At 39.2% G+C, this 18,559-nt stretch overlaps 1 protein-coding gene across 2 annotated transcripts in view; it reads left to right on the top strand.

The window, feature by feature from the left end:
• The window catches only part of NRP1 (neuropilin 1), a 137,522-nt gene that overhangs the window by 93,651 nt on the left and 25,312 nt on the right, over positions 1-18,559 (top strand). For both annotated transcript variants that reach the window (XM_033105713.1, XM_033105712.1), the window contains exons 8-11: positions 1,435-1,590; positions 4,826-4,970; positions 11,657-11,988; positions 16,470-16,614. In XM_033105713.1, the coding sequence (XP_032961604.1) occupies positions 1,435-1,590; positions 4,826-4,970; positions 11,657-11,988; positions 16,470-16,614 (778 nt within the window). The remainder of the gene's footprint in view (positions 1-1,434; positions 1,591-4,825; positions 4,971-11,656; positions 11,989-16,469; positions 16,615-18,559) is intronic.

Genomic DNA, 18,559 nt, shown 5'->3' with positions numbered 1-18,559 from the left:
ACAGACATACAGTAAGTTGAGGGTATAATAAATAGAGGGAAATAATTTTATAGGAATAATCAAATGTATCCATAAAATGAAACTGAAAATATTTCTAATATATAGAAACTAATAACAATTTTTTAATAACAATTTTTGTTTTAAGACTATTCTTGATTATTAATGAGGAAACTAAAAATAGTTAAAGAAAAAAAAACTATTTTACTTTACTGACAACACAGAATCATAGGAAGTCAGAGCTGAAAAGCGCCTTCCAGGTGATTTAGTCAAACGCCTCCATTTTACAAATAAAGACTCAAAAGCCTAAAGATGAAGTGACTTGTTCAAGGCTCAGTAGCTAGCTAGTAGTGGAGCCAATACTAGAATCTTGAGCTTAGATCTTTGTCTTTCTACCCATGACACAGTGAACTTCAGGAGCAACCCAAGCCACTGCAGACCTCTGGGATGAAATCATGAACTTTTGAAGCTTTGGTCACCCCCTGGTCATCACTCCTGTGCTAGCCTCCAAGTGATCTAACCTTCAGCGGTCTGAGATGGGTTAGTGAGAAGTGAGGCAAAGCTGCTGTGTTGAGGAACTTCTCCACTGGAAACTTATCAATAAAAGCTTGCAAGCCCTGGTGGGTGTCACATGGAGGCATTCATTGGTCCTTCCCAGATGGTGCCTTAGAATCCACCTACCTCGCAAGCTGAACTGTAAGGAGAGAGGCCATGGGAAGATATGGAAAAGGGAGAAATTTAGATGAAACAAAAATCTTTGTGTTCCTCTTCTCCATTCCCTTCCAGATTACAAATCTAGGACCCATTTCCCAAACCACAACACTCACAGTGCTTCTAAAGTCAGTATTGTTTCAGTCTGCATTCTGTTTGGAGGGAGGTCGAAAGCTAAAGAACGATGGGAAATGGCACCATGTTAGACTTGAGTTCCAGTCCAGGTCTCTCCAGTATCCAGTTTCTGAGTTTATCTTGCTTGTCTTGATTTTCTATTTGTAAAGTGACATATATTTATGTGCTGTTTGGAAAGCAATTTTGTGGAGTTATAGTTGTTCAATTTGTTGTAAATTCTAGTGGAGATTTCAAGAGGCTCACCTCATGCCGCCATTTTTATGACGTCACCAGAAAGCATTTTTAATTCCTTAGAAAATACAGCAACATGATATGGAACCCAGTTTTCTCTTTTGTACCAGGGATCAAGCAATCTTCATTGCAGCAATGAGAAAGGTCTCTTCCTGGCAATTGCCTACCTAGGGCAATTGCTATCTTATCTGTGACCTTTTTAAGCAGAAATGGAATGGGGAGTTACAGATAATGGATGCCAGATGGAATTAGGGTCTACTGATCCCAGGTGGAGGGAAATGACACTGTGGAGCCCACAGACAAAGATGCCCAGGTGACGGCCATGCAAGGATGGACAACTGACCATGTATTGTCTTGCAGGTGGACTTGGGCCTTCTGCGCTTTGTCACTGCTGTTGGGACACAGGGAGCCATTTCAAAGGAAACCAAGAAGAAATACTACGTCAAGACTTACAGAATAGAAATTAGCTCCAATGGGGAAGACTGGGTCACCATAAAAGAAGGAAATAAACCTGTTGTAAGTTTGGCTGTTACCCCCTCAACCAATTCATCTTTGAAATGGATGATCAGTTTTACTTGTTTGTGTGAGAGCTTTCTGTCTGGCCTGGTTTATTTTTGAATTGATTTAAAATGAAAAGTGCAATTAGAGGTTTAAATCTAACCAAGGGGTCTCATGTTCCCAGATCTAGAAGCCAAAAGCAAATTACACGGATGTGTCCAAGAAAAGTCAATACCAGCCAAATTAAGTGTCAGACTCAAGAATCACTTTGTAGTTCCCAAGGGGGTACAGACTATGCAAAGGATAAACATTGTCCTCTTAGAATCTTAGAGGATGTTTTGTTTGGGTTTTTTCCACTGTGTTTCTTCATTCTCTTTCATAAATTCATTCTTTCTTCCTCTCTGTAACAGGCTGGTTTTAGAAAAGCCCATTTCATGCACCCTCTGTGGCTTACAAACTAATTTACAAATGTGTTTGGCTGCTTCTGTGAGGATGAATAGAACTAAGGTAGTCCATCGTGTTCCTCAGATCACAAGAATTATATGCTACCTCCTCACTGCTTTCAACCAAGGAGGCCATGCAACCATGCCCTGCCCCCAGGCGCTCTGCCCTCTTTTGGAATTGAGGTGTTTTTTTCTCAGCCTGCCTGTTTATTTGAAGTTATGCTTGCTCTGATTTAGTAATCAAAAGATTTCATACTCGCTGTTTCCCCAAAATTAAAAGCTTGCCCTGGGGGCTGAGTAAAACATAGGGAATTAATAAGGATAGTAGCAAAGATCCAGGTAACTTGAAATCCTGGGTTTGGGAAGAGATCAGTTAACATGCCCTTGCCTCTCTTTCAAGCATTCATGGCCTTGACTTTCTCCTGAGTCTGGAACTGAGAAAAGCCTCCTGGGTGTGAAGTAAGAAAACTGTTAATTCCCTTTGATTAGATGTGAAGCCCCCAATCTTGTTTAGAGAATAAAAGATTGAAGTGGATATAGATGTGCAGCTGCTCTGTGGGAGGAAAGTTCTGTGGACAGGCAAGTTCAAGGTCACTGTCTAGCCTGAGAGGACATGGAACCAATCCTCCATCTGGGGAAGAAAAACTCTCATAGTCAACATTTGTGGCAATTAAGCGAGTCAATTTGACCCTGAATTTCATGGCTTATTCTTGTTTTGGAGTAGTTTTTGTGAAGACATGCTTTAATTTCAAACAGACTAAACAAGAAAACAAAACGCACAAAAAAACCAAGACACGCCAACAAACAAAAGAACCTAGGAATAGTGGGGAGAACTGACCCCAGAACTTCAGACCATTTCTTTAAAAAATGACTGCTACTTCTCCAAGATGTTCTCTGTAGCCATTGTCCATCAGTTGCTCTCATGGCCCAGAAGCAGTGTCAGAGGGCACACACAGATTCTGGGGGTGCCTACTAATGCACACAGCGCACTCTAGCTCCACTGTCAAGAACACCCTGGCACACAAAAGGGCTTTCAGAGTAGGAGGCAGAAAGAATAAAGATTCAGCAAAGATAAAGTTGTGCCATCTGTCTGAGCACTTTCATTGAACCTAAATGAAATCTAAACATCCACCTGGAGTCTAGTTATTGTTGGCCACCTGCTTTTCTCTGTACTGTGGGGCCTTTCAGCCACTGCCCTCTACCTTTTTTCCTTCTTTCCTCAGGGAGAGTTGGCTGTACCTCAGCAAGAGCAGGCTTGGACCAATCACAATGTCAGCAGTCCTCTTTATTTTGAATGGAATGCATGTCCTTACGTGGCTTTCAGCAAACATAAAACTGCCTCAGTGAGAGCCAAATGTTGGCACATGCAGCACTCTTAACAGACTGCTGGGCTCTCCCTGGAGTGGCTTGTTGACCCTTGAAGCACCATGGTTTGGGACTCTACTCCTTCTGGCAGCTACCCATTAATTTTTGTCACACAAAAATGCCCCTACGCAGATTGTTTCCCAGAGAGGGATGCTCAAGTAGGACAGAAATCTGAAGGCCATCCCGGACTAGGATAAATTAGGATATTAAATCACCTCTGGAGAGGGATCAAGCTAATAGCCAGCTTTGTAAAGCATTTGAACCCCTTCAACTGTGCAGGCCACTTAAGCCAAATGAAGTAAAACAGCATCCTGACTTTTCCAAGCCATTTCTCTCAGGGGAAGAGCAAGCCTTGCGAATCTGTGGTCTTCCTCTATGGACTTACCTGGAAAGGTGAGGAGGAATCTCCATGCCTCCGATGGGCCCAGTAATCTCTAGTTATACAACCTGAGAGGACTATGGTCCGGCTGTGCAAGAAGCAGAGTGCTCATCACACAAGGCCTATCACTGAGGCACGTTACTTTTACATGGGCTGTCCCCAATTCAGGGTTGAAGTAAAATCCAGGAGAATGGAGGCTGTCGGTTTCACCTGAGGCAGGTCTAGTGCCAGAGTGTTCCATGATGGCCGTCTCCACTCCTCAGAGATCTTGCTAGAGAACATAGCTATGGCACCAGGTCCAAGTAGAGTGGCCCCGACAAATACTTGTGGAAAATGGGTTCATGACTGGCATTGATTACACTTGCAGTTACAGGACTCATCTTTCTTAGGAAAAAAAAAAAAAATGACTCGGTTTAAAAACTAGAAACAGAAGACCTATAAAAGCTGATTTTCAGTTACATATCATTTATAACTCAGTTTTAATTTTGACCACTAAAACATAATTTTACCAATAACCAAAAAAGATTAAAGTCATTAATTAATGTCAGGGAAAAGATCTTTCATCAAGAAATGGAGTTTGAAGGGAGAAAGGTACTCGACCTAGTGTGATAGCTGGGAACATAACCTAGAATTTTCAAAGAGCCAGACCTGGCACTGAACACAAAAAGCACACCTTCTGGGGGTTCCACGGAAAGTAAAATAGAGAGACTTTCCATGAAATGTCTATAACATTCTGCAGGCCCTTATGATAAAGTTAATAATTCCCCACTTTTTTTAGATAATAGCATGTATTCTTTAGTGAATGTCATCTTGGTAACAGTTTTGGAGGCTCTAACCTCTCTGAAAATTGAATAGATGATTAGGAAAGCATTCTGTATTAGACATGATTCCGTCTGATTGCCCTCATTTGTAAAAATACTATGGCAAGTTATTAACACCACCTCAACCTGGAAAGACAATGCTCGAATTGTAAATAATGTTTACAGGCATTTGTGAAAACACATTTTTGGATTTGTTTTCAATCCCCAGAATTTGTGACTAAAGGACGCTTCCTCTTTCCACACAGATCTTTCGGGGAAACACCAACCCCACAGATGTCGTGTTTGGAGTTTTCCCCAAACAACTGATAACTCGATTTGTCCGAATCAAACCAGTCACATGGGAAACTGGCATATCTATGAGGTTTGAAGTGTACGGCTGCAAGATAACAGGTAAGCTCCAGCTTGAAGATTGCCTACTTTTGATTTACGTAAACTTTTGGAGATAGGGAGAGTCATTTTGTATAAATGTGGTCATTTTTTTTATTTGGTAGTTAAGAGCATATGCTTTGGATTTAGGCAAATCTGAGTTTAAATCGTACTTGTAATACGCACTAGCTTATTTCTTTGGGCAACTTACTACTTTTCAAAGCCTTAGTTATCTCACCTGTAAAACAGTCATAATAATGTACACCATACAAGGCTGTTGTGATAATGGATTAGCTTGTAGATAGAAAGCACTGAGTACAGGCTGGCCCATGGTGGGTATTTGTGAAGCGGTGTCTTTCCACAAGACCAAATAAGCTTTCTGAAGGCAAATGCTGTGCCTTTTATCCTTGTCTCCTGGGCACACTGACAGGTCCTTAGTAGATTGACAAAAAATAACCATTCTGTAGAATGTTCTCCACCTGCTTTATCTTTTTAATTTTGAAGTCTAGAGGTGGCCTCATGAATTACAGTTAAGGAGTTTAACTTGCAAGATTTTCTCCTTTTACTCACTAACTATTCTGACAACTTTCTCTTAGGTGTTGCCGCAGTATCTAGCTCTCTTTTATTTAATGAATATACTAATATTATAAATCAACTTGGCAATGTTTCTAGTTTTTGAGTTTGCTTCTTATGACATTAATAGGACTTTAACATCTCTGTTAAATTCGCTATAAGTAGCAAATTCATCTCTCATTTGAGAGATGAGGAATGTGCAGTACTGAGAGACTAAGTAGCTAACAGTCAGCCATGTTATTACAGAGCTGGAAGGACAAGAATGGTCCTGACTGTTATTCTCACTGGATTTCTATGGTGATCAGGACTTGTCCATTCATGTTCCTGTACCATACTCTGAATTTTAAAGTAAATCGCAGTCACTTTAGAATTCTTTTTCATTTAAAAAAATACACTTCAATGTTTTCTTTTTTTTTTTCCAAACCTATATTCTTGATCTTTTTTTATTATTAGTTCAGGTGTACAAAACAACATAATTAGACATTTACACCCCTCACAAAGTGATAACCCTCCCAAGTATACTACCCATCTGACACTGTACGTAGCTATTCCAATATCATTGGCTATGTTCCCTATGCTGTATTTTACATCCTGTGAATACACACACACACACACACACACACACACACACACACACACACACACAGGGTACCAAAAAATGTATACACATTTTGAGAAAGGAAAAAAACTGTATTAAAATTGTAATACTCAATATATACTGCTAACGAAAGATGAATACAAGTCCCGTTTGACTTCTGCAATTACAAGAGGTGCTCAAAGTGGTTACCATCAGCGTCCAGACACTTCTGATTACGGCAAACTACTGCTTAAACAACATTGACCAAACTGTCCACTTGTATACACTTTTTTGGCACCCCTGGTATTTAGGGCATTTAATTTCTCATTCCAAGAATGCCCGCTCTATTGTTTTTATTTTTATCCTCTTTAGTATAATTATTTTTAGAAACAGAAAATACTGACTTGAAAGCAAAAAAAAAAAAAAAAAAAAAAAAAATCACAATTTTCCATGAAATTATAAGCAATTTGAAGAGCAAACTAAGGAGGGGGAAAAAAACAAAACAAAAAAAACTACACTGTTTACAGTAGAGTCCATTTGGAAAGTAAAAATTGACATCTGATTTCTTACCAAAATTTTATTTCTTTCCATCATAGAGACAGACGTGTTTATTGTTTTAGGATCTAAGACTTAGAAAGTTCAAGGCCATGGAGGCAGGAACTCGGTGGGAGGGGTTTGGAGGAGGAAAGAACACTGAAAAGTGAGATATGACCTTGGCTTTATATTTGATCAACAATTACATAAGAGAAAGTTCTAGGTCACTTTCAGAGCATTACAAATTTTAGAGGTTACCGATAAATTTGTAGAAATAAGACCTTTTGAAGCCAGGATAGAAATTTCTGGCCAATTACTCCAACCTAATCTCATGTCACTGTACCAAACAAAAAAATGAGATAAATTTCATAAAGACTCCAAACATGTTAGTCTGAACTCTGAATGTCCAGGCTCTCCTTTTAGTCAAATAAAAATACTTCTTTAAACCTGACATGCTCTATTTTCATTTTCACAAGGATTTCCCTGAGAATTAATTCTAAGAATGTGAGTCTTCACATATAAAGAAGGCAAATAATTTATCAGATTTTTAAAAATAGTCAAATTATCTAGTTATTTAAACATACACGACTAAAACAGCATATTTTGATATTTTTCCATGTATTCTATTTTACAGCTATTTTAAGAAGGCTTTCTGCCCCTAATTAGACACTGCTTTTAGGTTCATAGGGCCAGTCTGCTAATCATGATTCCTACTTTATTTTAGATACTTTCTCTCTAGTAAGACAGCTACAGTCTCCAAGTAATTGATTGAGGCAGGTTTTTGAAGAGGCCAGTATGTTATAATAATGGTCATATGTACAGAAGATACACAGACATATCCAGGTTTAGCTCTGGATTATCCACTTAGTGAATGCGTGACCATAGGCAAGACATTAAGTCCCTCCGATCTTCTTTTCCTGGTCAGTAAGATTAACCTTAATTCATCTATAATGAGAATTCAATGAAAGACTGTTTGTAACATACCTGGTTTAGAATAAGTGCTCACTAAATGGTACCCAATAAATTAAGCAGTACGTGATACTCAATAAATTGAACCCAGAATAAGCCCCAACAAACAGAAACTCTAGTGAACAATATCAGTGTTTACTTCTTGGTCCCAGAAGCAAATAATTTTCTTTTAGAGGCCATGCTCCCCTCCTAGTGGAGACTAATGAAAGAAGAACAAGTGTCCCTGCTGATTGGAAGATCCATGAGAGGGATGACAATGTTTGCCTGATTTTCTATTGTGTCCTGTATGCCTGGAACACAGTAAGTGCTCAATGCACTTATTTTTGAATGAATGAATGAATAAATTGCAGTTTTAGCCATGCCTTCTGAAAAATGTAATGGATCTCAAAATTTGATCCTCTCCTCTTGAGTAGTCAAGTCCTAACTCAATCCAGCTTTTAAAAAAAAAAAAAAAACACTTGACTTCCAAAGTCTCCAGAGCCCCAAGTTTCAACCTAAGTTTTGCATTCAGAAAGTATTTTTTGAAATTAGTAAAACTGGAAAAATCCAGAGCATATAATGATGGGTCATTACATTATGTGCTCTGGATTTCATGATTTATATGTTCTAGAAACAAGATTGTAGCAAACCATTTTACTTTATAGGAAATGACAAAGGAACATTTTCATTATTTTGACAAAGCAGACTTCATCATTTTGGCAAAGATGGAAATTAGTGAAATTAATCTTGTAGGGCTACTACTTAATGTATGAGAACACACTCCAAAGTCTGTTAACTTGTATTTGTTAACAAGAAGCATATTAACTTCAGCACACATTAGTGTGTTTCTGTGTTAATCAAAAGTTCTCAGTGATGATCTCAGCCACCACAAAATCCAAAGATACTTTCTGAGCCATCAAGGAAAGACAAAATTATGCTCATTCAGGTTCTCCCATCTAATGCAATTATTACCATCTCATTCTTTGAAAATTGGTTGATACTTGATTTATCATTATATCTCAGTTTTCCCATTAAAGCTAAGTACAGAGATTTTCTTGTAAAATAGTATGTGTCAGTGAAAATAACCACCTCAATTCCCCATCACAGAACTCACCTCTCCTTCTCATCTAGGATTGGCTTTAAGCTTTGCAAACAGGGTTACCAGCAAAAATACAATAATACAGGGTTGCCAGTTAAATCTTATGCAGATAAATGACAGATAATTTTTTATCCCGTGCAATATTTAGGACATACTTGTACTAAAAAATTATTTCTTATTTGTCTGAAATTCTAATTCAGTTTAGCATCCTGCTTCTTATTTTATTGTTTTTGTTTGATGGCTTGTTTGCTAAATCTGGCAGCACTATTTCTAAAGGATTTGACATGTAGCCAGACTATAGCACATCTGAGTCAGCCTACTGTGGAAGAATAGATTTAGAGCCTAGCATGTAATGCAAACTTTGAATTGTTAATACAGAGGGTGCCCCAAAAATGTATACACATTTTAAGAAAGGAAAAACTATTAAAATTGTAATACTCAGTATATACCAATAACAAAAGATGAATACAAGTCACATTTGACTTATGCAATTACAAGAGGTGCTCAAAGTGGTTACCATGAGTGTAATTTTAATACAGTTTTTTCCTTTCTTAAAATGTATATACCAGGGCGGCCGGTTAGCTCAGTTGGTTAGAGTGCCATACTCTTAACAACAAGGTTGCCGGTTCAATCCCCACATGGGCCACTGTGAGCTGCACCCTCCACAACTGGATCGAAACAATTACTTGACTTGGAGCTGATGGGTCCTAGAAAAACACACTGAAAATAAGTAAAAGTTTTTTTAAAAAATGTGTATACATTTTTTTGGCACCCTCTATATATGTTTTCTCTTAATCATTGCTGAAAGAATCAGTTTTCGGTCAAGGGCAAATCGAGGTTCCTCTTCGTTGTTTTTTTGGATGAGGCAGACATACAGAAGGAATGACAGTACGTGCTCCAATGGACCTTTGGCTGAACATGGGCTGGGCATTGCTAGGTTTGTGGATTGTAAACTTCGCCCTAACAAGCTCTGTGTTAGAGAAAGGACATTAATCTGGTAAAGGTTCTGCTCTCTTTAGAATATTCAAGTTAATTATGTTTTTTTCCGAATGTTAACATCTGGTCCTCATTACCAGCTAAACATTTTCTTTATAAAAGCTGGTTTTGAATCAGCAGGTGTGACCACAGTGACCAAAAATGTGATTTCTATTTTTAACACTATAATTTCATAGTCCCCCAGTAAAATAGTTTTTGTAAATCTTTTTTTAATCCCCATTGAATTGATTCTTGGTTTCCAGATCCCAGCCTGGAGCAAATACTATGGCTGAATTACAGGAAGAGGTGCTTGGGAAATGGGCAGCTGCCTTTTAAAGTGTTAATAAGTTGATTCATTTGACAAATATTTGTTGAGCAAATACTAGTTATAAAGCAGGGCACAAGGAGTCATAGAAAATTTTTAAATATGACTTGGTCCATGCTCTCAGAGAACTTAAAATGTGGGGAGGCAAATAGCAGTAATGCAAGGAACTGAATACAACCATCAATATATGAGAAATGCAGATGGAGTGCAGTGAAGACCTCCAGAAAAGGAAAGCCACATCTAGTTGGAGAGATCAGGAAAATTGAATAAATGATGTAGCATTTGAAAACGGGTCAAGATTTTAAGTGGTTCAGATAGTGGGAAGGACAAGATGACAAGGAATTTCTAGCGAAGGGAACAGAATGAGAGAGAGCCCCCCACCCCAACTCCCAGCCAGGTGAGGAAGATCTTCATTTCAGTTCCTTACATTTCCACGTTTGTACACGTTGCTCCCATACAATCGTGCCCTCTCCTTTTCTGTTGTCTCTTCCCAACGCCATTCAGAAATGCTCATGTCTACCATCTCAGGAGTGCTAAGAGGCCTCTCACGACCAGTCATACCTTCCCCCACCCCCGTTACTATTCTCTCCTTCCTCTGCAGCCTTGCTTTGGAGACAAAATGTCTCCTCTGTCCACCTCTTTCTCCTCTACCCATGGCATTCTGGCTTCTGATTCTCCGTTCCATTGAAAATGTTTTGGTCAGGGGCCCCCGCCCACTCCTTAGCCATGCACAATGGGTACTTTTGAACCCTCATCTTATAAGCCCTCTGTGCTGTGATGGTCTTGAGCACATCCCCGAGTCCTTCAATGGTTTAGGCCTTGATATCAGGCAGCCCTAGGTTTGAGTTTTGTTTCTTCCAGTCACGAGTTCTGTGACACTGAGTGGGTTGGTTACTGTCTCTGTGTGAGAATTCAATGCAATAACACACTTGAATGCTCAGCCTTTCAAGAGGAGGCCTTGCAAGGATATGCTGTGCAAGGCCTGGCATGCTTGGTTGAAAGTACATGCATAATTCCTAAGCAAGCAGGCACTGAACGTTTGAATAAAGAAATGACATGATCTGAACTATGTATCAATTCATGGGGAGAACATCTCAGTTAATTCTTAAGGTTCAGCTGATAACATGGACATAGTTTTACTGTATTAGATACATGCCTATTAAGATGGTTATATTTTTAGGCTAACTTTTGATTATATTGTGCAAAATTGAGTTGTTCAAAGAAAAATAAATTATTATTCCTATGCATGTCCTTGATTGAAATGTACAATTTTGAAAGGAGAATAATTGAAGTGTTGAACATTTTGTTTTTAAGTCACCAATCAGTTAATCAATAATTGATACTCTCCTTACACTCAGAAGCTACTTGGCCTGCTGTAGAAGATATAAAAAGATCTATGATGTCGTTCATTGCCTTAGAAAAACTCAAAAAGGGGGAAATGTATGTTCTTATTGAAGATTTTACTTATTGGAATGTAGTATAGGGAGGGGAGTTCTGAAAGAGTGGAAGAAAGATTTGAGGGAGGGAAGGCTCTAGTTTAGCGTCAAATGATCCAGAAATTTAAACATTTATATGCATGGGTACAGACAATGTTTTTTTCCAGTATGTTTTATTCTCTTTCTAAGCATGGAGACTTCTAGAAAATCATTTTACATGATCTATTTCATTCTACCGTATAGATTATCCTTGCTCTGGAATGCTGGGTATGGTGTCTGGACTTATTTCTGACTCCCAGATTACAGCATCAAACCAAGGGGACAGAAACTGGATGCCTGAAAATATTCGCCTTGTGACCAGTCGCTCTGGCTGGGTACTGCCCCCCGCACCTCACCCGTACACAAATGAGTGGCTCCAAGTGGACCTGGGGGAGGAGAAGATTGTGAGGGGCATCATCATTCAGGGAGGGAAGCACCGGGACAACAAGGTATCCATGAGGAAATTCAAGATCGGGTACAGCAACAATGGTTCCGACTGGAAAATGATCATGGACGACAGCAAACGCAAGGCTAAGGTGAGGTCCGAGGGCAGGGAGCAACTGCCGGGAGGAAGCCCTTCCTCACACCCTTGACTTAACTCAAGGACCTCCAGCAGTTTCCTGAGGAAGCAAAACTTATTCCCTTTCAGCAGTGAGACCAGTGGCGATGTGTGATGGTGTTAGTAAGATCCCCGGTTCTAGGCCACACAGGGTTGGAGAAAGTGATGTCTGAGATAAACCTTTCCCTTTCTGAAGGATGGCAGATAGCTCAACACAGACAGGAGACAGGGCAGCTGTGAGGGCGAGCAGCAGGGGACTGACAGCAGCAACTCAGTAGGAACTCAAAATCTCTCTGCAAATTCTAACCTATCAGCCCTTCCCCTTTCCCTTCTGTCACCTATCCCTCCTTTAGGTGTTTTGTGTGTTTTTTTTTATTTTGCGATTGTGGTGATATACACATAACAAAATTTACCATCTTAACTTTTTCAGGTGTACAGTTCAGCAATATTAAGCATATTTATATCGTTGTGAAACCAATCTCCAGAACTTTCTCATCTTGCAAAAGTGAAAGTCTGTACCCATGAAGCAATAACTCCCACTTCCCCTGTCCCCCACCCCTGGCAACCATCATTCTACTTTCTGTCTCTACGAATTTGACTAATCTAAGTGCCACATATAAGTGGAAACATACAATATTTGTCCTTTTTTGACCGGCTTATTTCATTTAGCATAATGTCTTCAAGTTTCATCTGTGTTGTAGCATGTGTCAAAATGTCCTTTTTAAGGCTGAATAATATTCTATTATTTGCATATACCACATTTTGTTTCTCCATTCATCCATCAACACACAGTGGGGTTGACTCTACCTTTGGCTATTGTAAGTAATGCTTAGGTGTATTTTTTTATGCATTAGAACCTTTTTAAATGCAGTTGACCCTTGATGATCCAGTGAAAAGGGAAGGGAATCTCAATATAAAAATATTCCGACATTCACCAGAACACATGCTATAATATTTTTTTAACTAAACAGATATTCTTTAATGATTACATTTTATTTAAGCTGTTGGTTAAATTTATTTGCATTTCCTGAGTACACGAGGCCAACTAAGAAAGGATACCCAGGAGTAGGCTAGGTGACCGGGAAGCTCATTTGAGATTAAAATAAGTAACAACCCGAAGGCAGCCAGTTCTGTATGCAATGTGGGAATGGTATTCAGCCGATGATACTTCTCAGAGCCAACAAAATTGGCCTTTTGGTCCCAGCTTTCCCATCCCCACTTTGACCAAGACCTACTCCTTTTATGAAAAGAAGATTCTAGCTAATTGGAGCGAATATTATCCTTGCTCCCCCTCTAAGTAAGTGTGGGAATGTAGCTTAATATAGTGACTCAGACAAAGGCATTGCAGGCAGGAAACAAAAGCTGGGGCAGTGCAGCCAGCTCCCACTCTGTCCAGATGTAGGGCTCTGCAGAGACAGCCCTGTCCCCCACTGGCTGTGGGTCAGCCACCCACCGACAGGGATGATGCTGTCAGAAATGTAAAAATTTCTCTCCCATTTCACCCCTTGTTAACTTGTGGTTTCTAAAACATTTCCAGTGTTTTTTTTTCCATCTGTGTGCAGCTACTTTCTTATGTCCATTTCATTTTCCCTTTTATGTCTGCCCCCTCTCGTTTCGGTGAAAGAAAAAGTAAAATAAACATCAGAAACTGGAGTTCTCCCTAAGAGCCAATCTTCTCTGAGGCGTAGTAAGCCTTATGACTTTATCGCAATGTGTGAATATGCTGCAAATCAACAACTTCCTGGAGCTGCTGTCACATGGCAGTGTGTGCTGTTGTGACATGTTCTTCAACACTAGGGTTCTAAGAGAGACAGAAAACAAATTACCATATGCTCTGGATAGGATGCATCATATGCTTCCTTTTGTTATGCAATCCACGCATCTGCAATCAAGTCTAAAGCTATCCCTCTATTATAATACATCTCGTATAGAATTCCTCAAGAAGCCAGCAGTTTTTAATTTTAACAAAACACTCCATTCATGGTTGGTTGAATGTGTTCAATTTTATTCCTAAAATATGATTCTATCAATGATTATCATCTTCCTATGATATTTAAAACTGAAAGCTTCTAAGTTGTTTACATAGAGCCTAATCTATGATCTCTAAATGCCCTTTCCCAGAAATAAAATCTTAAAGATGAAAAAGGAATCTGGTAAAACCTTCAATTTAGGAACAGTACATATTTCTAAATGGTATAAAGATGTTTAAAACATAGTATATTTAAACTTACCAATGAAGGTTACCTGCTTAGGATGCCAAGTACCTTATGTGTAACAGTAAAATAAGTACTGTTTTGTGAAATAAAACAGCACTTTGATGGATTTAAAATCCTCTGTGACCTCTCCTCGCTGCCTACTCTCAAAGAATGCATGATGGACAAGGTATATCAGAGTCTTTGAATTAACTACACTTTCAGGAGCAGATAGAGGATCTAAATACTCACAGTCCTCCTTCCAAAACATGATTAGTAAAAGGACAGATATTTCATAAACAGCCTTATGCTAGCAAAGTTAGCCCAGTTCCATATGGCTCTTCATTGCTGATATTCTCCCCAGCTTTTCACTGACGGTGCGGTATGTATTTACATTGTGCTAACTCTTTGCTCAAGTTAAAATTAGGAGAAGAGTCTGGGATCCCATCGATATAAGTGCTTTTCTCCTATGATTGTTGGAACTATGTTAACATACACAGAACTCGCATGTGTAGCAATGCTATTTTCACTATAATTAGTATCTTACTGACAGCACTTAATTGGACCTGACAATAATATATGTCAGATTCTCAATTACTGGCAGCAACTGCAGTTCTATCAAGAGTGCAGAACCCCACCCCAAAGGGAATTTACTCTTGAAAATAATAGAAGGAAACCTTAATTAGGAGAAGTAGGTCTATGTTAGCCAGGTACTTTGAGATTCCCGGAGGCTCTACTGAGTTGGAAAAAGACCAATTAATTTTCTTCTAGAACTCAGAAAACCTCTGGATATGTCACAACCTACTCAACCTGTCTGCCTTCTCTTAAATGTGTCCCCTGTTTTGCCATGATATCTCCACTGGATGATGGCATCTTTGGCTGTTTTATGACCCAACTACTGGGCGTGGTTCTCACTCATGACTGACATAGCCTGGCCACAGGGTGGCCATCCACTCAATGTGATCTACCAGGTTTGGTAGCCCAAACTGCAATACATTTAAAGAAAAACTAATGAAACTAAATGTGTGGCCTTGGGCAAAGACCTCAATTTCCTGGACCTCAGTGTTTTCGTCTATTAAAATGAGTAGATTAGACTAGATTATTTCTAGGGACAAAAGGAGGCATCATTGCAGTGTAGTAGTGAAGGGCTGAAGGGCACCGGTTCACACTGCCTAGGTTTGAATCCTGGCTCTGCCACTTACCTGACAAGCGACCGTGGGCCAATTGCTTGACCTCTCTATGCTTCATCTGTAACACGAGGGTAATAACAGAACCTACCTCGTGTCGTTGTTTTGAGGATTAAATGAATTAATATATTTTAAGCACTTAATGCCTTTCACATAGGATGTTTGGTATATTAAAGGACACTCCCGTGATAAAGCAATTCAATTTTTCTAATCTCCCTCCCCTCTCCTGTTCTGGACAGGATTAAGAATGGTGTTGGGAAAAGAGGATATAGGGAGGTTTATCCATTTCTTGAAAAAGATATGCTCTCAAGGATTTTGACCTTCCTGTCAGTGTAAAAAGGGAAATAAAGTAATCCAGCAGCGGCACCAGGACCGGGTAGCCTAGCTCCTAAAAAAATGTCACAGTGACTTCAAGTTAGGAATGCAGTTGACAAAGAGGAGCAATTCAACCAGGCATCAGAACATTACTTAACAAACAGGACTTTTGTTCCCTTTCTGAGATGCGAAGGTCTTTTATCTACAAATGCCTCCAACTGGTAGAACTGCTTAAGTAAATAGCAATTCCAAAGGGTTGGAATAACCCAAGTTCTTGAATAAACAGCATTTGCACTGCATTAAATTTACTATTTCCTACTTCAGGAATTTAATTCGTCTCTCTCCTATAAGACCCGCTCATTTAAGAGAATACAACAGGAGTAGTTATTGAAAATGTGGTGTCTATTATAAGCTCTGAAAAATGGCAAGTTCTCTTCCTGAGTTACTGTCCTCCACCTCAAGAAGTGGTAAAAGTGTCACTCCTCCCAGGCATATCAGCATATCATTTAAAAACGTGTCTCATTAAAGCTTCTGGTATAGCCTCAGTGTGTACTCTGGTTTCTGAGAAATGACATCTGTCACTTCTTAGAGAAGGTTTAATTGTGTGTTTTTTTTTCCCCTTTCTCATTTATGAAAGGTATGTCAGCCATTTACGAAGTGGCAGAATGAGCCCTATTTCTCTTCCCTGTTAAGGGTCCTTGTGGAGGGGCTCTTCTGCCTAAAGGGAGGTTTTATTAATAACTGGTGTTTCTCATACTTCACAGTCTTTTGAAGGCAATAGCAACTATGATACACCTGAGCTACGGACTTTCCCACCTCTTTCCACACGATTCATCAGGATCTACCCTGAGAGAGCCACTCATGGTGGCCTAGGGCTGAGGATGGAGCTGCTGGGCTGTGACGTGGAAGGTAATTACAATTTCCAGAGTCCCTTCTATTTCCTCGATTTTTTTTTTCCTTTTCATGCATTTATGCCCTTGACGATACTATCACAAATTACCACCTTTTTCTCTGGATAATCTTGCATCTCTCTGTGCCTGCCAGTTCATGAGGCTCAACATTCAAGCACATTCTAGAACATTCTAATCTGAAAACAATGCCTTCCGATTCCTCTTTTTGTCTTGGTTGTTTGTGTAACTCTCCTCAGATTCTGTGGGGTTGTCTCCTTGGATTTAACAAATAATAATAATTTATTGAAGTGAAATTCGCACAACACAAAATTCACCATTTTAAAGTAAACAAGTCAGTAGCATTTAGTACAAACATTCACAATTATTTGTGCCACCACCACCTCTATCTAGTTCTAAAATATTTCCATCATTCCAAAGTAAAACGACTTAACCATTCAGCAAATTCCCCCTACTTGCCACTCCCCCAACCTGGCAACCATCAATCCCTTTGACGTTTTAAATTTTGTTTAGAAGTCTATGTGTGATCTAGGGTTCTGTAGATCGTGTTGACTACCCTTCACACACCAGCAGGAAGCAGCATTCGACAGACTGAAACATCAAGACATTCTCTTGGATGAATTTCTTAAGCTGCTGCAGACACAAACTTTATATAATATAATGTATGTGAATATACAGTGAGGTCTGTTTAAGGATGTTACTGAATGAACTTAGGTTATCATATAAAGGTCATATCAAGAACAAATTCAGTTCTCACACTGACCTCATAACTTTTCCGTCTTTGCGTTTTTTGTCACGTAATAAATGAGATGGATGGTTGGAAAAAATGATATGATGGTTGTTTATTGTCCTGTTTAATGCTTTTGTGCATTCAAATTCCCATCTGCCTTACATTTGGGCATAAATGAATAACCTTATACAAACTTTTCCATTTCCATGAAGGTCTTTCTCCAGGTTAGCTCAAAGAATGGCTATTGTTGGTACCCAGATGTTAATAAACTGAGCATATGCTAATAGTTGTTTTAAAGAATGCTTTTTTTAATATCACCTTCTCGTGATTTCAAAATTATGCGTGTTTTCAGCTACCCAAATGTAACTGTATTCCTGAGCACATTAAATATCATAAAACTTTTTTATGCACTTTTTAGAAGATTTTGTAGAATCTTAAGCTATGAATCACCGTACTAATGAATAATCCATAGCTACTTTTCTATGTGCTTATTTAAAAAGCAGGCCATTATCTCTCATTCTTTATTGTGCAGTTGTTTCCATATCTGTAGTCATGTCCCAGACCTCTGAATTATCTAGCCACTATCAACACAGACCAAGAATGTCCATGTGCCAGGGCTTTGGCAAAGATGCCAAGAAAAAGAAGGGATGGGCAGATTGAGTCAACTGCAGACATGTTCAATTTATTGAGAAATGTGGTCATCTGGAAAAGGGAGTCTGCTGCTGTGAGGCAAGTCTTTAGCCTGGGTTCTGGGAGGCAACACTGATTTAGGAGGTGGAATGAATGGATAGTTGAAAAGACTGAGCCTGGTGGCAATTTGCCAGTGTCAACTCTGTAGTGCAGTCGAAATTGTTGGTGAAGGGCTTTGCAACAGATGTTTCCAAGCTCTCACAGAAGTGCGGAAGTTGCCCCAAGCCATGTGAGAAACCAACATCCGGGAAAGTAATGTCAAAGCTTTTAATACAATTGCTAAAAGGGAGTGCTTTTCTTCTTCTTTAAGTCAATGAAGAGGCCTTATTAAATATGGGTATCTACTTTGTCCCTTGATCTACAGGAGTTACCTAGAGGGGTACAAAAAGGATATGGTATAGTCCAGCCTTTCCTGGGTGTCCATTCTATTTTAGGCTAGCATTTATATTTAAGAAATCATTAGAGAACGACAGAAAATAAAATATTTTCAAGTATTAAAACTGAGACATAAAAATCATTCACTTTC

This window comes from Rhinolophus ferrumequinum, chromosome 5 (assembly GCF_004115265.2).
Source record: "Rhinolophus ferrumequinum isolate MPI-CBG mRhiFer1 chromosome 5, mRhiFer1_v1.p, whole genome shotgun sequence".
In the NCBI taxonomy this organism is placed as follows: Eukaryota; Metazoa; Chordata; class Mammalia; order Chiroptera; family Rhinolophidae; genus Rhinolophus; species Rhinolophus ferrumequinum.
This window is presented reverse-complemented; position numbering and strand designations above follow the sequence as displayed.